At 51.4% G+C, this 23,107-nt stretch overlaps 3 protein-coding genes across 11 annotated transcripts in view; 1 reads left to right on the top strand and 2 right to left on the bottom strand.

The window, feature by feature from the left end:
- The window catches only part of LOC146356214 (uncharacterized), a 30,173-nt gene extending 22,799 nt beyond the window's left edge, over window positions 1-7,374 (bottom strand). For 7 of the 8 annotated variants that reach the window (XM_084831821.1, XM_084831825.1, XM_084831820.1 and 4 more), the window contains exon 1: window positions 7,141-7,374. In XM_084831821.1, the coding sequence (XP_084687947.1) occupies window positions 7,141-7,294 (154 nt within the window). In that variant the 5' untranslated portion in view covers window positions 7,295-7,374. The remainder of the gene's footprint in view (window positions 1-7,140) is intronic. The other variant, XM_084831824.1, reaches the window with a different exon arrangement.
- A 1,505-nt stretch (window positions 7,375-8,879) lies between these two features.
- Window positions 8,880-14,617, bottom strand: LOC146356215 (uncharacterized). The gene is made up of 2 exons (XM_084831818.1): window positions 12,344-14,617; window positions 8,880-12,086 (listed from the first exon to the last, which is right to left on the bottom strand). Exon 1 carries the CDS (start codon window positions 14,325-14,327, stop codon window positions 13,506-13,508), a length of 822 nt encoding a protein of 273 aa, XP_084687944.1. The 5' UTR covers window positions 14,328-14,617; the 3' UTR covers window positions 8,880-12,086; window positions 12,344-13,505.
- Window positions 13,108-23,058, top strand: LOC146356216 (uncharacterized). Of its 2 annotated transcripts, none has more exons than XM_084831271.1 (6): window positions 13,108-14,213; window positions 16,225-16,757; window positions 17,103-17,229; window positions 17,934-18,016; window positions 18,416-18,542; window positions 19,787-23,058. In XM_084831271.1, the coding sequence occupies exons 2-6, from the start codon at window positions 16,317-16,319 to the stop codon at window positions 21,736-21,738; spliced, it is 2,730 nt and encodes a 909-aa protein (XP_084687397.1). In that variant the 5' UTR covers window positions 13,108-14,213; window positions 16,225-16,316; the 3' UTR covers window positions 21,739-23,058. The 2 variants fall into 2 exon arrangements, with proteins under 2 accessions (XP_084687397.1, XP_084687396.1); XM_084831270.1 differs by having other exon boundaries at window positions 13,629-14,213; window positions 16,235-16,757.
- The last annotated feature ends 49 nt before the right edge of the window (window positions 23,059-23,107 follow it).

Below are 23,107 nucleotides of genomic sequence, written 5' to 3' on the forward strand. Positions count from 1 at the left end.
CTATTTTGGGGATGGGGTTCAGCATCTTGGAAAGCTCCTTTAGAGTTCTCACAGGTTCTGACTGAAACCCAGAATAGAATTACAGCCCCACCGAGATTGGAGCCACCAGCCTCCAATATATTGAGGGGAGCTGCAAAACAGTCTCCTCCTATAAAAGGCTTTCACATCTCTGACAGGTGGGTCATGCATAGAGTTAGGCACATTAATTCACGGCGAGGGGTTACTGGAAAGCACACTATGAGGAAAAGCTACAACATTTGGGGCTAAGAAAAAAGTAAGTAAGGCGAGGCATTATAACAGGTGCATAAAATTATACATAGTGTGGAGAAAATGGATAAGGAGACATTTTTCTCCCACTCCCATAATACTAATAGGGGGACATCCCATGAAGCTGAATGGTGGGAGATTCAGAACAGATAAAAGGAAGGACATCGACACAGCACAGAGCTAAACTATGGAATTCACTACCGCAACATGCAGTGATAGCAACCAATTTGGATGGTTTTAAAAGCGGGTTAGACAAATTCATGGAGGAGAAAGCTGTCGATGGCTACTAGTCTTGGCTCTATGCTACCTCCAGTATCAGAGGCAGTATGCCTATGTATACCAGTTGCTGGGGAACATGGGCAGGAGGGTGCTCTTGTACTCATGTCCTGCTTGTGGGCTTCCCACGGGCATGTGGTTGGACACTGTGTGAACAGAATACTGGATTATTGTTGTTGTTGTGGTTGTGTTTTTAACAGACTGATATACCGCTTACCATGTTTAAAAATTTCTTCTAAGGCTAAATAGGCCTTTGGTCTGATCTAGCAGGGCTCTTCTCATGTTCTTCTGTAAACACACAAGGCCGGCCCTGCCATTAGGCAGAGCAAGGCGAGCACCTCAGGTGGTAGACGCTAGAGGGCAGTGATGCCATCCCCCTGGCCTTCCTGAGCCCCCCAGCTGTTCTCCTCTGTTGGAGGACACAACTGTATATTGTCACATGGCCCCCTAAACTAGTCTGCTCCCTCAGGTGCCACGCAGAATGTTTTCCCATCACCAGTGTGGAAGTAAGATTCAACAGCCAGAACAGTCAGCTTCAGAACACGGCATCGGGAGGGGGCACCATCTTGTCCTTCACCTCAGGCAGCCAAATGTCTTGGGCCGGCCCTGTGTTTCATCACATTTGTTTCACTACTGTTTTCATCCAGTTTTATTTATGATTGTAGCCACCTTGAGTCCCATTTTTCTTGGCAGAAAGCAGCAGAGGCTGGTGGCTCCGATGTCAGGGGGGCTGTGCATCCGCTGTGGGGTTCAGTCAGAACTCTAAAGGAGCTATCCAAGGTGCTGAACCAACCCCCCCCCATAGGTTCAGCACCTTGGGTAGCTCCTGACCAAAACCCAGAGCGGAGTCATAGCCACAGTGGCATCAGAGCCACCAGCCTCCACTGGTAGAAAAGCAGGGTACAAAACACACACACACACACACACACCATCACTCCTTGAACAAAATAAGCTCAGGAGAAAGCTTATATAGCAGAGCTAAAACATCCCTATAATATGGGGGACGGTAGTGCATAAGATCACCCTGTCAGTTGTGTTGAGGCAAAATACATACATACATACATACATATTCTATCTTCCTCCACCCACCAGCATTACCCACTCAGGACAATAATCCTGGACTTCCAATTTGAACTTGTGTCCAAGGTCATTTCTAGGGCTGTGTTAATCTGTTGCAGAAAAACAACACAGAGCTTTTGGAGCCTTTGTGCTTTTCTATATGAGGCTGAGGCTGTTATGTAGCTGCTTCTGGTTTTGTTGCACAATTGAGATCTGAGCACTACATGAAGAGCGTTTCCTGCTTTTCTGCTACATAACTAAGTGGCGCTGTGGTATAGCAGAATAGTGCAATTACAGAAGTCGAAACAATGTTTTCTTTTGCCTTCACAAATAATACCTCATTTTCCCTGCTCTAAAAAAAGTCTCCAAAAGTGTTATTTAAAAACAGAAGCGAAACTGGAGGGTTGCAATGTGTCTAAAGAACCTGTAAAAAACTATGAGTAGGGAATGATGAGCACACAGTAAATGCCTCGTGTAGAAAAGCTCTTTGACTATCATGTTTGTTGTGGCATAAACTTTACTGGGATACAGTCCACTTCATTAGATGCTTCTAGTGCAGGGTCACCATCAACTCTGCTGAGAGGCCAGCCTCATCAGTTTTGGCTTCTCCCTCCAGTCATCCAGCAGCCACTCCATCAGGGAAGAGCTGGGAAGCAGGACTACGCCATCAATCAGGGACCAGCAATTTTCAGCTCCTCCTCCCCTTGAGCTGTTTCCAACCCACTTGTACGAACTTCATAACTAAGGCCAAGTGCCCGAGATTGCTTTTTTTCCTCTTCCCTCCCAATCCCTTTTCCTTTTGCGTTGAGTCTTGTAGATTGTAACCCTGAGAGCAGCAACTGTCCCATTATTTATCTTTGTGAGTCGTTCTCGACGCCTTTTTTTGGCAAAAGAGTGCAATAAAAATACTTAGAATACATAAACCATCCTCAGGTGGCAGGTACATTGGTGTGTGTGGGGGGGAGGAATTTAGAGGCTGAATGGTAAAGAAATGCAAAAGGCAAAGGGTACCTTCCCAACAGCAGTAATCGGATAAAAACACAACCATCTTAGCATTGCGGAATAAATTAACACTGTTACTGAGACAGGAAACCGTTGTCTCCATTCCGATCTAAACAAATAGAATTTAACTTCCTGATGAACGTTAGTGCTGCTGTTTCATCTCGTTACTGCAGCTGGGGGATGGTCACTGTTCTCGTTCTGCATAAGAACATAAGAAGAGTCCTGATGGATCAGACCAAGGGTCCATCTAGTCCAGTATTCTGTTCACACAGTGACCAAACAGCTGTCAACCAGGAACCCACAAGCAGGACATGAGCGCAAAACCACCCTCCCACCCGTGTTCCCTAGCAACTGGTGCACATAGGCATACTGCCTCTGATACTGGACGTAGCTCATAGCCGTCAGGACTAGTAGCCATTGATAGCTTTTTCCTCCAGGAATTTGTCCAACCCCCTTTTAAAGCCATCCAAATTGGTGGCCATCACCACATCCTGTGATAACCAATTCCATAGTTTAACTCTGCGCTGTGTGGAGACGTCCTTCCTTTGATCCATCCTGAATCTCCCGCCAATCAGCTTCATAGGATGACTCCGGGTTCTAGGATTTTGAGAGAGGGAGAAAAATGTCTCCCTATCCACATTCTCCACACCACACATAATTTTGTAGTCCTCTATCATGTCTCCCCTCACCCTCCTTTTCTCCAAGCTAAACAATCGAGCTGTTTTAATCTTCCCTCACAGGGGAGATGCTCCAGCCCCTTAATCATTTTAGTTGCCCTTTTCTGCACTTTTTCCAGCTTTACAATGACCTTTTTTAGGCGCGGTGACCAGAACTGTACACAGTATTCCAAGTGTGGCCGCACCATAGATTTGTATAGGGGCATATGATACATTTAAGCTTGGATGGAATGGCCAGAGATTGTCCCTTTTGCACTTCTTTGCCAGTCCATCTTTTCTTCTCCTTCATACCCATGTGTATATACCTTGGAGGATTACATTTCCTGTGTGTGATGGCAAGGGCTGTAATCCAGGAAATCTTATGCCAGAGGTGTTGGTCCTCTCTCAGCCTGAGGGCCAAATTCCAATTCAGAGAAGCTCTCGGGGCTGCATTCCAGTGGTGGGAGGGCCAGAAGGCACAAGGGGTGTGGCCAAAGGAAAAAGGGGTGGGGCTGAAATACCAGCATATTTTAGTGCAAACCTCTTACTACCCTGCTATAGTCCGCCATGAAAACGCCGGCGCAAGCGGCATCCCTCTAGGGGTCAGTAATGACCCGGTGCTTGCACAGGAGGAACCTTTCCTTTTCCTTTCTTTCCTTACTATCTTAGGAGGGCTGGATGTATCTGGCTTACACCCTACACTTGTTAGTCTTTAACATGGCCCAAGACACCTTGTGGTTTCTATCTGAGATGATTCCCTATCTGAGATGATTCTATATGAGATGATTCCCTACCATTAGGCAAAGTGAGGTGCTTGCCTCAGGCGGCAAATGCTGGGAGGCAGCAGCTGGGTGTTGGAGGAGTGAATTGTGTGCCACGTGGCTTTCCCTACACCCCCTAAGCTAGCCTGCTGCCTTCCAGTGTGGCAGAGGAAGCTGTCCCATCGGTGGTGTTGAAGAAAGATGTTCAGTCTTGAAGAAAGGGTTTTGTACGTGGAATCGGAAGGTGCGCCATTTTGTTCTTTGCCTCAGGCAGCAGAATGTGCCAGCCAGCCCTCTTCCCATCCTGCTTCCCAACAGGGACACTCAACTAACTCCTTTGTTAGTAACCCTATTTTCTCACCATCACCCCTGCCTCTCAGGCTCACCCACAGGGGTCCGTCACCTCTTCAGCCCCCCTAGATCCGAGACAGAGATTGAATCTTAGTTGGTGTTGTCTTTGGAGTCTGTGAAATCACTGCTGAGAGGCTCTTTCCTGAGCTCCACCTTCCTGTCTGGGGCAAAGTACCCACCAGATGCTTCCCCAGGGCCAGCCTCAGACGTTTTGTTGCCTGAGCCAGAGCGAGAAATGTGCCCACCACCCACCAACGTCAAGGTGCATAGTACCCAAACGTTAGGGGGCGGCGTGGTGGCTGGGTCGGAACCTCCCACACCCATGGACGGGTTGGGGGCCTGTGTGCTTCCAGTGAAGTAACTGCTCAGGGATTTTATTATATTTTATATTAATTATATTTCTCAGTATATACATAAGAACAACAACAACAAGTAGAACAGAAGTTAGGATCAGCCCCACCAGCCTTCTCCAACCAGTTGTGTCGGACTCCCATCATTCCTTGGCAGTATGCAGCTGAGCGACACACGCTCCACTTAGAGTTGTATCCAATCTTAGTCCTACTTAGGGTAGTCTCATTGAAAGGAATGAGAATTACGTTAGTCATGATTAATTGAAGTGCAATTGATTTCAATGGGTCTACTCTACTAACATCGGGTACAACCGGTAATGTAGTGTGTTGAGTAGGCCTGAGACTTGGGGCTTTTCTACACGTGGCATTTATCATGGCCTCATCATTATGCATGGTTGTTTACAGTTCTTTAGACAACATTGTGACTTCCAGTTTCGCTTCTGAGTCTAATCAGCGCTTTTGGTGAATTATTTTTAGAGCTGGGAAATTGTGGCATTTTATTGTGAAAGCGCAAGAAAGCGCGATTTCCTCTTATGTCTTTGCACAATTTCGCTATACCACAGTGCCACCTATAGGTTATATAGCAAAAAAGCAGGAAATGAAATGCTCCTTGTGTAGTGCTTGGCTCTCAATTCTGCAACAAAACAGAAAGTATATGCAGCAGCTTGACAGCCTCATGTAGAAAAGCTGCAGTGACCTGCCAAACCCCACCCCAAGGGTGGAATGCAGCAACCTGAAGGATATAAATGGCTGCATCTGTTCTTTTGGAACAGGAAGGGAAAGGGAGTGGTGTTGCATGTCAAAACTGTCTGTGGGGAAATCCCTCTTCTGAAGGTGCTAATTGCTTTGGGGGTGGGGGAAATCCCTCCCCATTGGTGTTACAGGGGATTTCTTCCCAATGCAAATACTAACTTCAGAGACGGGGATTTCCTGCAGCAGGGGAGGAAAGGGATAAAGTCCCCCTCCTCCATGCTTGCTGAGATCCCCAAAAATATTAGTGCCCCTCACCAGCTGATGCAATTTTCAGTTTTTAAAGAACCTGCATGTGAAATGTCAAGGCGCATTTAACATCACATCTAGTTTGGCCCCCCAAATGAAGGGGAAATCGGTGGGAGAAGGTATTGTGTGTGTCTCCTCCCACTTCCCTACTACAAGGGGGCTATTCTATTATTATTATTTACTAAACATATTTTCATTATCAAATCACAGGGCGGTGTACAAAATACATTAGGGCAACCATTAAAATAAAATACAATGTTTTAAGCACCACCAACAAAGGAAATCTACTGAGCTAGGTATTAAACTCAGCATTTGCCTTGGTAAAGAGGCACCAGTCACACTGCAAGAGAGGATTCCAAAGGTGGGGCCAACATTGAAAAGCCCTCCCCCTGGTCACTGTCATTTCTATCCATGCAGGCGATGGGACAACCAGGAGGCCCTGATCTGTGGATCTCAGTGAACAGGCAGGTTGATATAAGAGAAGGTGCTCTCTCCGGTTGCCTGGTCCCAAGTTCTTTAGGGCACAATTCCATCTGGATGTCCGAAAGCCTCTGAACTTGGCCACCCAATGCAGAGTGGGAGGAGCGGCACAGGTGATCTTCGCCTCCATGCTCCTCCTGCTCTGCATTTTGGTTAGATGGGCTTTTTCGCTCGTCTAGCTGGGACTATGGGGAGCAGGAGGGAAGGAGGCTGTGGAGGCCAGAGGATTCTTTGTAAGCCGGCCTCCCCAGTCCCCTCCCTGACCACTGGCATGCCCCCTTTACCCCCTCTCCAAGGTCCTTTGCAGCCTCAGAGAGGCAGCCAGCATGGTTCTCTCCACACCGGCTGCGAGGGGGAGGGGAGCTCAAATTCCTGGCTACGACCTCAGATACAGCCATCTGAACTACCCTATGCCTCCCCCGACTCTGTCTAGGGGCCATAGGATTACTCTCCCCGGGGCTGATATGTCAATAGCATCACCTTGAACCTCGATTCTAGAGAAAGGGGGCTGGAAGTGAAAGGACCGAGGACTCCTGAACTCCAGAAGCCAGAGCAAAGAATAATGCATTACCCATTGCATTGTCGAACAGTGTTTGGGGAAATTCTGAGGTTCCTCAATGGGAAACCTGCCATCTTGGACAAACGTCCCTTGCCCACCGCGACCCATCTTCCCCTTGAATGAGGAGTGCAGTGCTGGCTCCGGGCTTTGCAGGTTCTTGGGCAAGACACCCACAAAGCCCCCCCCCCCCCGTGAGTCCACCTTCTCACCACCATTGTCACCAGCTGCAACGGTGAAGAGGAGGGGCAACTCCGGGGGGCTCTTGGCAGTGGGCCCCTGCTGGGGTGTGGGCCCTGGGCTGCTGCCCGACCAGGCCTACCCGTGATGCCAGCCCTGCCCTGGCTCCTAGTTCACTGACACACAAACCCGCTCATACTCACCCCCAAACCCCGCACAAATTGCAAGGAAACTCAGGAAAATGCCGAGAGCAGAAGGGAAGTGCCTGGCCGTGGGGGATCCCTCCATCTCTTCTCCCCCAGCTGGGAACACGCAGGGGTGAATCTCACCCTCCAAGACCAGTTCTCTGGTATCCATCACAACATCCAGCCATCGGCTACCCGCTACAGGCAGATTCTGCCCCGTTTGTTTTGTGAGGGAGAAAAAGAAAGTGAACATTGGGGGCGGGGGGGAGGGAGGTATGAGTCAGGTGTAGAAAGTGGGGAAATGAAATTCTGCACCGCTTCAAGGGCGCCCACTGGTGCCTTGAGAGGGAGACGATGCTTTTTTCTAAAGCACCTCATTTCTTGGAAATGAGTGCTTATCGCAGTCTTCTGCGCGGAACCAAATAGTTCAGCAATTTAGCAACCGCTGCACTGGCTCTCGTAGAAAACAGCCCAGCCGGTTTGTTCTAGCTTTTGGCCAGCGGCCTGAGTCTTTTGAAGTAAAAGCCGAAAAATGTTCGCGGATTGCCTTAGAACGACTGGAGTAAGAATGGGTATTTGCTCCATACATCGCCCATATTTTTAAACTTCTTTTCACTGCTTTTTTAAAATTACCAGTTGTAATATGTTTAAAAGCTGCATTTCAAAACGATCCCTTTATATGTTTTTGTTGATTCCTTTTCAAATGATTTTAAATTATTGCCGTTGCTGCTTTTCCATTCTTTTTATGTGTTTCAGTGCTGGTTTGGTTGCATTTGTGTTTATTATATATGTCACCCCAAGGGTGACTCATACATTGAAATAATAATATAGTTTAGAGAGCAATCCTATGGTCTATGGAGAGTGTCCAGGAGACCACAGGATGGCTCAGAAAACCCCTCCGAGGGCCGACCTTGGAAGGGGGAGTCGGAGATCCAAGCCCAGACCCCACCCCCTTGCAGCTGGCACGGAGAGACCTATGCCAGCTGCCTCTCCGAAGGTGAAAAAGCAACCTTGGAGGAGGAAAGGGGGCGTTCTGGTGGGCGGGGATGGGAGGAGACCGGAGAGTCCAGGTTACGAATTATCCTGAGCCTGTTCCAGCCGCCTTCCCTCCCATGCCAAAGCACCCTCGCTAGGGAGGCTGAAATCACCAAAGATGGAGGACGTGGAGGCGAGGATCACCTCCACCGCTCCACCCACCCTGCCAGCTTCAGCCCAGCAGGGGACAGGAATCTCAGAAGCCTCTGGGTTCAGGGGGCTTCCGAGCAGTGAGGGTGCAGTCCATAGGACAGCATTCTTAGTTTTCCTGTTTTAAAAACTGTGCGGGTGCGTTTTTAGATCTTGGCCCTGGTGCTGGCTTTCCCCCTGGTTTTTACTTTGGTTTTATTCTTTTTTAAATTTAAGAATTTTGTGTTGTGTTTTACCATGTTACGATATTTTATGGTTTGCTTTGTGATCCATTCAGAGAGTTTTGGCTATCAGGCAGTATAGAAATGTAATAAATTCTTATGCGCACACACACTCCAGTCAACAGCAGCATCTTCACTGAGTGGACTCACTTGAACCGTGTAGCCCACAAAACATGCACACTCGGGTGCCGCTCAAAATCCCCATGTCCATTTGCCAGGCCGCTGCTGTATATAGACCTGCATGGATTGTTCGTGTGGTTCTTCCATAATCACACAGCCCCACCCCCCGCCACAACAAAGGCTCTCATGAGCCAAGGAAACAGGCAAGGCAGACAAAACAGCCCAGTCATGGCAGAGCTGTGTATGGCTTGCTCTTATGCCAGGGCTGGCCCAAGACATTTTGCTGCCTGAGGCAAACAATAAAATGGCCCTGCAGAGGATTGCTGGAACTCCTTCCAACCTTCCTGCAAGGCAGGACCACTCTGGAACGAATTCCAACTCTCTGGCCAAGCCCGGCCTTCCAGTCCCCTCAAAATACTCAGTAGCCCCCCTCCTAGGCCAAGGGGCACTGAAATAGCACTGAGGTTATGCAGAGGAATCACACCAACTAAAGGCTGGATAAAGGTTTATTAGATTTTTAAAAGTGAAGAATGGAAGTAGCAAATTGTATGAAGGGTACAAGCCAAATTACTGAAACATACACAGGGAGCCTTGCAAACGCACAGCCAGGCAAAATAATAGAGCTCTCTGGCCAATCCTTAACATACCTAAGTATGGGACTCCCAGGACAGCATCCAGCCATCAGCGGGTCCGAGACCCTCCAGAGCAAAGGGAGGCCCCACGCCTCTCCCTCAGCCCGCTTTTGAAGCCCAGCCCCGGCACGCAGGGCAGATTTCCCCTAGCCAGTCACTGGCTCAGCCCCTGGTGGGCCGCCCTGGCCTCCGAGAGACAGGCACCCCCCAACCCAGCTGCGCTCACCCCCAATTAGCAGAGACTCCGCCAGGCCTTGAGCAGAGGGCCCAGGAGCCTCTAGACAACACGCTGTCCAGAGGGCTGCATGAGCCGTGACAGCCTGGCCTCATCTCATGGTGGAAAACAGGCCGTCGTTCCTGACAGGCACCCTCTCCCGTTCCATGCACAAAAGCCGACCGGGCTGCTTCTGACAATGGGACAGCATCCTGTGCTGCACTTCACGGAGCAGGTTAGCGTAGGGTCACAGGGCAGGCCGCTTGGCACTCGGCTCTCCCACACCTTGCTGCTGCCTCCCAGCATCTGCGCCTGAGGCAACCACTGCACTCTGCCTAACGGAAGGGCCAGCCCTGTCTTACGCCATTTCCCCGCACAGTTCCTCCACTCCACCATGACCTAGAGTCCATGTGTAGACTCAGCCCAGTTATTCACCCCTCTCCCAGCAACCCCTGCCCCCTGCACTGATCCATCCTAGGCTTTGTGGGATGGAGCTCCCTGCAGAGGTTTTTGAGTAGTTGCAGGTGGCTGGAGAGATCCGTGGGGACAGGAAATGTCCTTCCATGAATGTCCTTAAGTGAACTTATCTTAAGATCCAAGCGGTATAGTTTTGGCAGGTGCTCTTCTGTGTCTGGTGTGACTTAACAGCAGAGTTGCTTTAAATAGAGAAAGCGTGGCAACACAGCATTTCGTACTGCAGGCAATAAACACAGGCTAGAGCCAGTTTAGAAGCCGTTCGAATCAACTTCCTTTCTTAGTGCTTTTATACATATTGTCAGAGAAGGCTATCCAACATGGTTTCACTACAAGCCCCCCCCCCCCCCCCATCGCTAGGTGTGTGAGTGCATGTGAGCACAGACACGAGATACTGTAACTTGCTTCCTTTCCGGAGAGAGCACACGGTGCTGCTTGTTCCAGAGGCAGAGGAAGAAGAGGAAGGGGAGGGAGCAGGAAATAGGAACTGATCAAGCTGGAGGACATTCTCTATCGCCCTCTAGTGCCTGGAAGCATGCAGAGTTGTTCCTATTAACCCGTGCTGTGCTGCTGCTTCTCACTGCTCGTAGCATGTTTTGATATTTTGGGTTGGAACAGATGTTCTTATTCTGGAGTGGCTTGCCGTGTTGTGCGTCAGGCATTCCACAGGTAAATTTGGGTGCTCAGTGAATAAATCCCCGCAACCATGGAGAAGGCCAGCTGGAGCGCCTGGAAGTTTGCGGACACAGCAGCAGGAGGATGCGAACCAAACCTCGGAGTGGGGACGGGTAAGGGAACCACACTACTGTGCGGTTGTGTGTGGGGTGCGCGTCGTGGTTCCCCTACCCCTTCCTGCAGCGTGATTCCACTATCCACCCTCCCCCCGTGATTGGGTGAACACACCCAAATTGTGACTAGGATTTGCATGTGTAGGACTGACGTGGAAATTAAGCGTGCCTGTGTGTGAGATGAGATAGATAGACAAGCTTTTAAAGTTATTTATTTACCGTTTAACATCTCAATGCTGCAATAAATAAAGATGTCTTTCTTTTATGAGCTACTGTGCGTACTGCTTGTGGCTACGAAAGGGGTAAAGTAAAAGAGAGACTAAACAGGTGAGAATAAACCAGGGGAGCCCCCCGTCTCACAAAGGAAAGTAAAAACACAATTGTTAGAACTTATCAAAGGACCCACACAGGGCAGAAGTCATAGCAGTGTGGAGCGTGGAGGGAGACCCAGGTGAGGCACAGCCCCTTACGTCACATGGAAGCCTCCACAGAGGAGAGAAACCTCTGGTGAAGGATAACTGTGTCATTTTGCTTTAGAAACGAGAGGCCTGTGGCAACTTAAAGTAGCCAGTTAAGAGAGCAAACCTGTGGCCTCTCAACAACATCTCGGGGGCCATCGGATCATTTGGATTCCTGGATCCGAGGCTGGGGACAGCGCTGCGATCTTGGACCCAGGAGTCCGAGTTCCCCACCATTGTCCCCTTGCAGCTAGCATGGAGAGAACCGCGCCAATTTCTGTCTCTTGTCCTCTGCATTGGCTCAAGAGGAAACCTCCTGCCAAGGTGACTACCTGGGAACTGGTCTCTGCTCCACATCCTTTCACCCAGCTCCCTACCTCCGAGGGCAGGTTGGTCAGGAACTGCTCCAGGATCACCAGGTCCAGGATGTGAGTTTTCGTGTGCCGCTCTGGCTTCAGCCTCTGACACTGGCAGAGACAGTGGAGTCAGCTGACAAGCTCTCAGGGCCCCTTGGCCTTCTGGTAGCAGAACGGCCTGAAGCACTGGTGCTGGACATCCGAGTTGACAGTGTCCTTACCCAGAATGTCCTGCACTGTTCTTTCCCAGAATTCCCCACTCGCCCCTGCCTCAGTGGCACGTGGGACATGGTCTTCTCTGAGGCTTACAAGGTCTTGCCCTCCCGTCTCTGGCTTGTGGTTCAAAGCAGCCCCCAGCAGGGCTGAAGCATCGTTTTGCTCTTCTGAGGGCTTTTGTTTTTGCTCGGAAAAGGATTGATGGGGGCTTCCGAGCCCTGCGAAGCCAAGACATCATTGTGCCGATGAACTGTCCAGGCAGAAAGGTATTTTATGAGGAAAGCCGGCAAGATCCTTTCCCTGTAAGAAAGGCGAGCAAACAGACAGAGGAAGTTAAGACAGAGAAGCAGTAAAAGCAGGAGGAGGGGAGTGTGGAGAATGAGGCCTTCTCAATGGGGCAGAGATCAATGCTTTCATCCGGCTGAGATCACACAATGCAGCATCTCTTCCACTGGTCTGTCCGTAAGATCCCATGCTTCCACCCCCACCAGTCCCATATGGCAGGAATAGGCAACAGCCAGGGCCGGCCCTACCATTAAGCAGAGGAAGGAAGTCACCTCAGGTGGCACAAGCTGGGAGGTGACAGGCAAGTGTCAGAGGAGAGACTTGAGTACCGAGCGACCTGCCCTGTGCCCCCTAAGCTAGCCTGCTCCTTCAAGTGTCCAAGCAGAAAGATTTTATGAGGGAAGTGGGCAAGATCCTTTCCCTGTAAGAAAGGGAGCAAACAGAGAGAGAGGAAGTTAAGACAGAGAAGCAGTAGAAACAGGAGAATGGCACCAAAATGTCTTGGGCCAGCCCTGAGGTAGCTGGCTACCCGAGAGGAAGTTGGACTATTTATTTATTTATTGCATTTATACCCCGCTTTTTTTCCTCTTGCAAGAAACCCAAGGCGGCTTACATTATCCTCCTCCTCTCCATTTTATCCTCACAACAACAACCCTGTGAGGTGGGTTGGGCTGAGAGTCTGTGACTGGCCCAAAGTCACCCAGTGAGCTTCCATGGCCGAGTGGGGACTAGAACCCGGATCTCCCAGCTCCTAGTCCAACAGTCTTGCCACTACACCATGTTGGCTCTCTACAACTTCCATAAGCCGCAGCCAGCCTGGGTGATGGTCAGAGACTGTGCTCCAAAACATCAAGGGTTGGATCCAGGATCTCTCTTGTGCAAGAGGAAGGGCTCCGCTCGCAGAAGGTTGCTCTGCCCAGTTTGCGGGGATGTTTATTTATTTAGCATCTTTCGACTCCACCTAATGCCCAGCGTTTCTGGGAAGATTACAGCTCCCATCATCCCTCAGCCAGCATGGCTTGTTTGCTTGTCTTATGGCTCCTGGCTCGTTTGGGCACAACACGCCACCATCCCTGGTTCAGACAGACCACTGAACCACCCTTCCCAACCCAGTGCCCTCCAGATGTGTTGGACTACATGTCCCAGCATTCCTGACCACAGGCCATGCCCGCTGAGGATTGTGGGAGCTGTAGTCCAACACAGCTGGGCAGCACCAGGATGTATGGTATGAATGCGTTGTTACATCTGCGGCCTGCCTGTTTTCCTCCTGCAAGGAACCGTAACGCAGCTCACACGCTCCTCCTCCTCTCCCTTCTTATCCTCACGACAGCACTGTGCGGCTGCTCGGCTGACAGAGCCACTGACTGGCCGCGTCGCCCAGTGAGCTTCGTGGCCTCGAACCGGGCTCTCCGGAGTCCCAGTCCAGCACTCGAACTAGTCTGCCACGCTGGCCGCGGAAGGGGGATCCAGACAGCAGGCCTGCAGGGCTGGTTTCCTTCCCTGCAGGGCAGTCAGGGAAGAGGCCGGCCCACTGCGCGCCGGGAACTGAGCAACCTCGTCCGCGGGGGCTTGGAAGGGGGCCGCGCTGCGGTTACTTTCTCCGCGGGAACTTGGGCCCCGGCGAGGCCTGGGCAGTCTGCAGCCAGCGCGGCCTCCGGGACTTCTCCCTTCTCTCCCCGCCGCCCATTGCGGGAGCACCGTCTCCGCGTCTCCGCCCCGATGGGACACAAAAGGGACCCAGCAAGCCCTTCCTGAAGCGCTGCTGTGCCTGCATTTTACATGCAAGAACGTCTGCGAGGAAACCGCCTCCCTCCCTCCCTCCCTCCGGAGACGAGGGCGGCCCTGCTCGCTCTCCCCGCGCGGCCCGCGCGCCTGCGGCCTGCTGAGCGCCCCCCGCCGGGCCCCTGCGGGCCTTCCGCTCCGCGCGGGAGCAGCGCGGCCGCCCGCGGTGCCGCGGGGAGGATGGCGCGGGTTGAGGCGGCGAGCTGGCGCTCCTAGAGGGGCCGGGGGAGTGGCCGCAGCCCCCGCTCCGCGGGCGGGCGGGCGTCGGGGAGCTGGGCCGCCGCTTCCGGCCTGCTCCTGCCCCGGGCCGGGCGCTCGTGTCCCCCGCCGGCGCTCGGCTCCGCGGCCTCCTGCGCGCCGGTGAGTGGGGGGGCGCGTGGGGGGGCGCGAGGCTGCCGGGGGGAGGCGGGGCGGGGCCGGGGGCGCCGGGGAGGAAGACGCCGGGCCGGGCGGGGGAGGCTGGGGGGCTCCCATGGCTGGATGCAGCTTGGCCGCCCCTCGAGAGCATCTGGGTGAACATAAGCGGAGCAAAGAACATGGTGGCCGGAGAGGGTTCAGAGGAGGGCGACGGGGATGCTCGGGGGACTGGGAACAAGGCCCTGTGAGGAGAGGCCGAGAGAACTGGGCACGTTCCGCCTGGAGGAGGGAAGGCTGAGGGGAGACAGGATCGCGCTCCTCAGGTACTTGAACGGCTGCCTCGGAGGGGAAGGGCAGGACCTCTTCTCCATCACCCAGCGTGCAGGACACGGAGTCACGGGCTCGAGTCACAGGAAGGCAGATTCCGGCTGAACATCAGGAAAAACTTCCTGACTGTCGGAGCACTACAACAATGGAACCAGTGACCCAGGGAGGCGGTGGGCTCTCCCACACTGGAGGCGTTCAAGACGAGACTGGACAGCCATCCGTCAGGGATGCTCTGACTTGCATTGAGCAGGGGGTTGGACTCGATGGTCTTGTAGGCCTACTGTTCTATGATTCTATGGCCTGTGCTTGGGGCAGGAAGCAGGAGGGCCCCCAACCTGCATGGGGAGGCCGAGGAGGGGCTGAGACAGGAATTCTTGCCCTCCGCCTGCCTCCCTTAAGGCCTGTGCAGCCGACTAGGTGGGGGACAGAGTTAAATTGCTGATATAGCAGTGACGATTTACATTAGGAAGGGGGAGAAGGGGGGGGCTAATTCATTGAAATCAAATTTCCCCCCGGGCACCAGAAGCAACGGTGCAAATATGCAAATCAGGCAAGAGTGTGAATATGCCTGCATTTGAAGGAATGGATTTAAGGATTCTTAAGCACTAATTCTTTGCCACCACAGAGAACTTCAGGCGCAATCTTAGGCCTGCCTCCAATATTGGAGGCAGTAAACCAGGGAGTGGGGAGCAGCAGTGGAAGAGGGCTGTGGCTCTCGTAAGCTGCAAGGAAAGGTCACAACATCCGGGACTGTTAGCTTAGAAAAGAGGTGAGTGAGGGAAGATACGACAGAGGACTGCAAAGCAATGCATGAGTCGGAGCAAGTTCACATTGCGAGGCAGGGAGACTGCATCATCTACACGATACGGAAGAAATACAGAAGAACGCCAGAAGAGCCCTGCTGGATCAGACCGAGGGCCCCTCCGGTCCCACCCTCTGTTCATGCAGCGGTCCACCAGCTGTCGACCAGGAACCACAAGCAGGAGAGCAGTGCAACAGCACCCCCCCGCCGATGTTCCCCAGCAACTGTTGCACATAGGCACCCTGCCTGCGACACTGCAGGTAGCTTGTAGCCATCCATCGACCGCCTTCTCCTCCAGGAATTTGCCCCCCCCCCCTTTAAAGCCATCCAAAGTGGTGGGCATCACTATGCCTGGCGGTAGCGAATTCCATAGTTTAACTCTGCGCTGTGTGAAGAACTCCTGAATCTCCCTTTAATCTGTCCCAGGATGACCCTTTTGGGCTCTAGTATTATGGGAGAGGGAGAAAAATGTCTCCCTGTCCATTATCTCTATGCCATACATAGTTTTCTACACCCCTATCAGGTCTCCCCTCACTCGCCTGTTTTCTAAGCTAAACAATCTGAGATGTTGCAACCTTTCCTCATAGGGGAGTTGCTCCAGCCCGTTGATCATTTTAGTTGCCCCTTTCTGCCTGTCTTCCAATTCTATAATATCCTTTTTTAGGCGCGGTGACCAGAACTGTCACACCACGGATTGGTAGAAGGGAAGTATGGCCCTGGCAGTTTCATGTTCAGTAAATTAAAACTTAATTCTCAGTCACATATGTGAAGGAATCTTTCCCCAGTTTCCGGCTCCTCTTTCAGTGTTTGATTCCTTTCCTGCAGGGAAGAGACCCTGTCATTTGCAGGAATTGACCGTTTTCTCCTCTTTGCCTTGACATGTAGGCTTTGCAAGATTTAATAGCCCCAGCAGTTTAATAGCCCCAGTTCCTGCCTTAAACCACTTGGCAAAAGGTGAAGGTGATCTGTCCACCTCGATGGAGGCTCCCCTGGACAACAATGTGGATACAGAAAATCAAAATTTGGCTGGCCCAGAGGCAAGGAAAGCCCCCCAAACCGTCAACGTTGGAAGCAGAGAATTCTGGGAAGCAACTGTCCAGAAGCTATTGGGTGAAGACTCCTTCAGCTCAGATGAACAGCGTCAGCGTTTCAGGCAGTTTTGCTACCAGGAGGTCGAGGGCCCCCGAGAGGTCTGCAGCCGACTTCACAATCTTTGCTGTCGGTGGCTGAAGCCAGAGCGACACACCAAAAATCAGATCCTGGACCTGGTGATCCTAGAACAGTTCCTGACTGTCCTTCCGCTGGAGATGGTGGGCTGGGTGAGAGAGTGTGGAGCGGAGACCAGCTCCCAGGCGGTGGCCCTGGCAGAAGGTTTCCTCCTGAGCCAGGCAGATGTGAAGAGGCAGGAAACACGCCAGGTGAGAGAGTTTCATCCTGGTGGTTTCAGGTGGCTGGGGGCACGAGCAAGGACATCGTAAAACAGACTCCCTCAACCTGATGCCGTCCAGATGTCTTGGACTACAACTCCCGGCATGCCCCAGCCAGCATGTTGGCTGAGGCATGCTGGGAGTTGTTGTCTAACACATCTGAAGGTTTTGGGTTATAAAAGTTGTCCTCAAAGAACCCTCCAGTTTCCCTTGATGCCTGTTAGGAAGGGGAGGACCCAACACCTTTGCTCACCTCACTCCCCAGCCTTTGCATGCCCCCTTCCTCTTTTAAGCCTTCTTCCCACTCCCTGCCTTGGATCCTTGTTGCTGTTTCAGGTCCAGGGGCCGTTGGCGCAAGAGGCCCCTGATTTCCCCGAGGACGAGAAGGCGCCATCGGCCACCCCACAGAGAGTGTCGTCCAGGTGGATCGTGCCGGAGGCTGGCGTAGGGGCCACCTCACTGGGTAAGACGGATGTGTCTCTCTGTGCTTGGCCTCCCTGCCTGGAATATGCCAGAAACCTGTGGGTGCTTCTATGTTCCTCTGAACCCGCCTAAAGCATTTGGGAAAGGGCAGTCGCTCGGCGGTAAAGCACAGGCCTGGCGCCCGGGAGGTCCCAGCTTCAGTCCCCGGCATCTCCAGGTGGCGCTGGGAAAGAACCCTGTCCGAGGGTCAGGATTCAGTCTCGGAGCAGCTTTCGGGGGCCGTGTGGCCTATTTACCAAGGAGAAAGGCCTTTTCAATCAGGCCTTTCCCACTGCAGGCAGCACCTTCCACCACAGACAGGAATGCTGCTACCAGGACCGTTAGCTGAAGTTCAATACCTTTAGTTTGTGAGCCTTTTCAGACACACTGGCTTTTATCCTGTATTATTCCCTTTATTACTTTACCCTTTTGCAGCCACGAGCCGTAGGTGTGGGGCTTTGCAAAACCTAGAAATAACTGTAGAGCATGAAGATGTTAAACAGTAAATAAGTCACTTTAAAAGCTTTTATATATATATGTGTGTGAGTGTATCCTCTGCCACACTTAATTACCCCTTTAATCCTGTACACACAGATCTTAGTCACTGTCTGTCTCTTCCTTGTTCATTCTGAATTACGCAAGCACAGCCCCTGTGTATGGAAAATAATAATGATAATCTTCCATCTGGCTCTGTCTCCCTCGTAGGCAGTGAAGCAGTGCTGGCGATGCGTTCCGGGTCGTCTCCCCTTTGCGGCAGAGTGGGAGGAGCAGCTGGGCAGCCAGGCCAGGTAGGGAAGACGTCCTGGGGTTGGAGCGACGTGCCACTCACAGAAAGTCTATGCCCTGTTTGGGGGGATCCCCCCTCCCCATCACAGCTCCCCCAGTCAGCAGGGTCACCTGTCTCTCTCTGTAGTGCTTTCAGGGGGCTGGAGGGGCTGCTGTGGGAAGAGGGGGCCGGGAGGTTTGCTTCTGCCAGCACTGTTGATCCAGCTTCAGTCCGGATCTCTGAGCCCGGATCTCTGAGCCTGGAGGGACCTGCCTGCTCCCTTTGCTTCTGTCCACTAGGAAGGCCATCGCTGGCTCGGCGCCTGAACCTGCAGCCTCCTGGCCTTAACTCCCCGTCTGGATTTTGCTTAGAAGGGGTAGAAGCATCACGTTCACTTTTCTTCTCCTTCTTCTGATTCCAGGGCCTGGTAACCCTTGAGGAAGTGTCTGTGTCCTTCTCCGAGGAGGAGTGGACTCTCTTGGATCCAGGCCAAAGGGCCCTGCACAGGGCAGTCATGGCGGAGAACTGGGGGATCGTGGCCTCTCTGGGTATGACTCCCCCCTGTCCAGATGTTGCCAGTTCTTCCTCAGGGCCCAGCATCTTCCTCTTCGCTCAATTCCCTGGGCCTCTGCTGTGGGTGGTGAGGCCCTTACCTTGTGGCTCAGGGGCTGCCTCCTGCCTTGGCCCCAGACCGGGTCGATGACTCCAGCATGGCCCCCCCCTTCCCATGGCGAAGAAGCCCTGTGGAAACATTTAGCGTTTTCGTTGGAGTCCTTTGAAGGAAATGGCCAAGGGACAGGGCTGCTTGACAGTGGAATCAACTGTCTCGGGAGGGAGGGCATTCTTCTTCACTGGAGGCATTTCTAACCTCTTGGCAGGTGTAAGTAAGGGTGAGACAGGACAAGCAGCCCGATATTTTGCTGTGTCAGTTATGATGAGGCCACAGTGCATTGATGGCTGAGAGTAACAGTCATGGGGAGATACTGTTTATGACAGGGGTCCCCAACCTTTTTCGACCTGTGGGCACATTTGGGAATTTGAGAACCTGCTCTGGGCACCATCACAAAATGGCTGCCCTGGGAGGCATGGCTAGGGACAAGTGACTTGCCCAAAAGACTGGGTACAAGGCGGAGCCCCAGGACACTGAACAGCTCCCTTGAACCCACAATTTTCAGCACCGAGAGAAACCAATTTCCCACCAATCCCAAGTACCGTTAAGAAAGTGTGTTGCTTGGTTTTTGAAAAGTGAGAAGAGAAGGGCACCTTGGAGGGTGCCGAGAAAGGTGTTGGAGGGGACGGGAGGGGGGCATTGGTCCCCACAGCCACCACATTCTTTCTCCCTGCCCTGGAGAAACACTTTGGCTTTGGAGCAGTGAGGCTGCTGGCTCTGATTTCAGTGGGCTCATGAATCCATTCTGGGATTCAGTCAGAACCAGCCGAACTCTGAAAGAGCTATCCAAGGGGCTGAACTTATTTTGGGTTAAACCCCAGAATGGAAGCACCGCCCCACCGAAATCAGAGCCACCAGCCTCCACTGGGTAGGAGGTACTTAAGCTGAGGCTGGACAGCCATCTGTCAGGGCTGTTGTAGCCGCATCCTGCATTGCAGATCCTGCCATGAGCAGGCGGTTGGACTAAATGACCCCAGTTGTCCCACCAACGCCAGAATATTCTTCCGTAGATCAATGTCATTTACTTGGCTGGAGGCAACTCTACAGGGTCTCTGTTTCCTCATTTGAGGCGCCATCTCTTTCTTGGGCTCTTACTCCTTTTCTGTCTTTTCATTCCAACAGGTGATACGTGGGAGAGCAAGAGTGAGGAAGAACTACCCAGCGGGTTACCAGAAGGAGCCAGATATAAAAATGGAGGACCCCAGAGAAAGAGAAGGGGAGGAAAATGGAAGCAACAAGAGGTGTCTATTGCTTATCGAGGTGGCGAAGTCACAGTCCAAGGAAAAACAGCCAGAGGAAAGGAAGGGTATAAGTGCCCAGTGTGTGGGAAAATCTTCTGTTATAAATCATGGCTAAATTATCATTGGAAAACTCACACAGGGGAGAAACCGTTTCAGTGCTCCGAGTGTGGAAAGAGCTTCTGTCAGAAGGCAAACCTCATTAACCATGAAAGAATCCACACAGGAGCAAAACCATTTCAGTGTCTGGAGTGTGGGAAGAGCTTCTGTCAGAAGGCAAACCTTGTTCAACACCAAATAATCCACACAGGGGAGAAACCGTTTAAATGCCCTGATTGTGAAAGGAGCTTCTCTCAGAAGGCAAACCTCATGAAACACCAAATGATCCACACGGGAGTGAAACCATTTAAGTGCGTGGAGTGCGGAAAGAGTTTCCGTTGGAGAAGAAACCTTACTGATCACCAAAGAACCCACACAGGGGAGAAACCATTTAAATGCTCTGAATGTGAAAAGAGCTTCTGTCAGAGGGCAACCCTCATTATCCACCAAACAATCCACACAGGAGTAAAACCATTTCAGTGTCTGGAGTGTGGAAAGAGCTTCAGTCAGAGGGGAACCCTTACGGATCATCAAAGAACCCACACAGGGGAGAAACCATTTAAATGCTTGGAATGTGGAAAGAGCTTCCGTCAGAGTGGAACTCTTATGGACCACCAAAGAACTCACAGAGGGGAGAAACCATTTAAATGCCTGGAGTGTTGGAAGAGCTTCCGTCGGAGGGGGAAACTTACTTCCCATCTAATGACCCACAGAGACGAGAAATCTTATCAGTGCTTGAAGCGTGGAAAGACTTTCAATCTGAGAGGAAATCTTACTGACCACCAAAGAACCCACACAGGGGAGAAACGGTTTAAATGCCTGGAGTGTGGGAAGAGCTTCAGTCAGAGAGGAAAACTTACTGACCACCAACAAACCCACACAGGGGAGAAACCATTTAAATGCCCGGAGTGTGGAAAGAGCTTCAGTCGGAGGGGAAAACTTACAGAACACCAACGAACCCACACAGGGGAGAAACCATTTAAATGCCAGGAATGTGGAAAGAGCTTCAGTCAGGGGGGAAAACTTACTGACCACCAACGAATCCACACAGGGGAGAAACCCTTTGAATGCCTGGAGTGTGGGAAGAGCTTCCGTCGGAGGGGAAACCTTACTAGCCACCAAAGAACCCACACAGGGGAGAGACTTTTTAAATGCCCTGAATGTGAAAAGAGCTTCTATCAGAGGAGACACTTCATTGAACACCAAAGAATCCACACAGGAGTGAAACCATTTAGGTGTGCAGAGTGCGGAAAGAGCTTCCGTCAGAGGGCACACCTTACTCGGCACCAAAGAACCCACACAGGGGAGAAACCATTTAAATGCTTGGAGTGTGGGGAGAGCTTCATGTTGAAAGAGCAGCTTACTTCCCATTCAACGATCCACACAGGGAAGAAACGTTTTCAGTGCTTGGAGTGTGGAAAGAGCTTCTGTAGGAAGGAAAGGCTCATTAGACACCAGAACAACCGTACCACTGAGAAATCATATGAGTGCTCAGTCTGTAGCAAAACCTTTACCACTCAGTTGTGCCTTTCTTGGCATCAGAGAACACACACAGGGCAGAGACCATATAAATGCCTGGAGTGTGGAAAGAGTTTTAGGCAGAGCTCAAACCTTACTGTACATCTGAGAGTTCACACAGGAGAGAAACCATTTAAATGTTTTGAGTGCGGAAAGAGCTTTTCTCAGAGATCAGGTCTCAGCGCCCATCAAAGGACACACACAGCAGGAAAAGTATAGAAATGTCTGGAGTGCGGAAAGTGCTTCAGTGAGACTACAGCTCTCACTTCACATCTTCAAATCCATTAGAAGGATTGCATATAAAGAACCAGAGCCAGCTTAAATCTTTGGCAACAGCAACAAAGAATCATGTGGCACCTTAAGAACATAAGAAGCGCTGCACTGGCTCAGACCAAGGGCCCATTCCGTCCAGCATTCTGTGCACTCAGTGGCCTCCTGTTTATCTCCCTTTAAAGTCCAATAAATGGAATGTGAGCTCAGTTTTCATGGGAAGTTTCCAACGAGGGTTACTCTTGCTTTCCGAAAATGGGTGCCACTCTTGAACGCTAGAGCAGTCCACCAGGCGTTCTTGTCTTTTAAATTAAGTGGAGAAGGAGCTTCCGGGATCCACCCATTTTGTGAATGTTACATTTGGTGGAGCTTTTTAACCAGCATAGCCAATGACTGTGCACATTTTATCCAGTGTTTTAGCGGAGGGGCTGTAGCTCAGTGGTAGAGCCCCTGCTTGGCGTGCAGAAGGTCCCGAGTTTGATCCCCGGCTTCTCCAGGTGGGGTTAGAAAGAGTCCTGCCTGGAACCCTGGTGAGCCGCTGCTGGTCTGTGTTGACAATACTGGGCTGGACGGACCAAGGGTCTGACTTGGGCGCAGGCAGTTTCCTGTGTCCCTAAAAACGGCCTGAAGACCAAAAAGAGCGGCTGCTTACACACTGCTCTTTTATTTTTGCTGTGTTTCTGTATGTTGCTTTCCATTGCTATGTATTCATAAGCCTTTAGCTTCCTTAGATCAGACTAGATTCCCTCACATCCCCACTTTCCTCCATCTATGCCTGTCAATCTATGAATCTTTCCTGTCAACAAAGTTGTTCCTTAATTCCTATCCTTTCTCCTATATTCACTTAGATTCTTTCTAGGACCTTCTTAAAAGGCCCAGGTAGGTAGCCTTGTAGACCAGGAGGCATCAAGGTTTTATCCTATAAAACCTTACATGGGTTGGGACCACAATATGCTCAACATCTGAGGTCCTCCTCCGGCTGCCTACTCTGAAGGAAGCTCCAGGCGCCAGGTTAAGACCTTTCTCTTCTCCCAGGCATTCAGCAGCATATGAGAAGTTTTAATTGATCTGGATTGTCCTATGGTGATGGTTGTTTGCTTGAGATTGTGTGTTTGAAGTGTTTTAGATATATGTTCCCTTGTGTATATTGTCTATGTGTTTTTTGTAAATGTATTTTAATGTTCTTAATTCTTGTAAACTGCCCAGAGAGCTTTGGCTATGGGGCAGCATGGAAATAAATAAATACATATTTGGGGCTGGAAAGTCAAACTTGTGTCCATATTAATTTGGGAACTGCCGTTCAATCTGCGCCTTGCAA

The sequence above is a fragment of the Heloderma suspectum genome, chromosome 2 (genome assembly GCF_057233095.1).
Source record: "Heloderma suspectum isolate Gila_16-S chromosome 2, 16-S_ref, whole genome shotgun sequence".
Lineage (NCBI taxonomy): Eukaryota > Metazoa > Chordata > Lepidosauria > Squamata > Helodermatidae > Heloderma > Heloderma suspectum.

What these genes read in the sequence shown, in the direction of transcription:
- LOC146356215 (XM_084831818.1), bottom strand. Translation starts at nt 14,327, where the DNA reads ATGGGAGCCCCCCAGCCTCCCCCGCCCGGCCCGGCGTCTTCCTCCCCG.
- LOC146356216 (XM_084831271.1), top strand. Translation starts at nt 16,317, where the DNA reads ATGGAGGCTCCCCTGGACAACAATGTGGATACAGAAAATCAAAATTTG. An exon ending in AGAGGCAGGAAACACGCCAG is followed by an intron (nt 16,758 to 17,102) that starts GTGAGAGAGTTT and finishes TTGCTGTTTCAG; the next exon opens with GTCCAGGGGCCGTTGGCGCA. An exon ending in CGTAGGGGCCACCTCACTGG is followed by an intron (nt 17,230 to 17,933) that starts GTAAGACGGATG and finishes TCTCCCTCGTAG; the next exon opens with GCAGTGAAGCAGTGCTGGCG.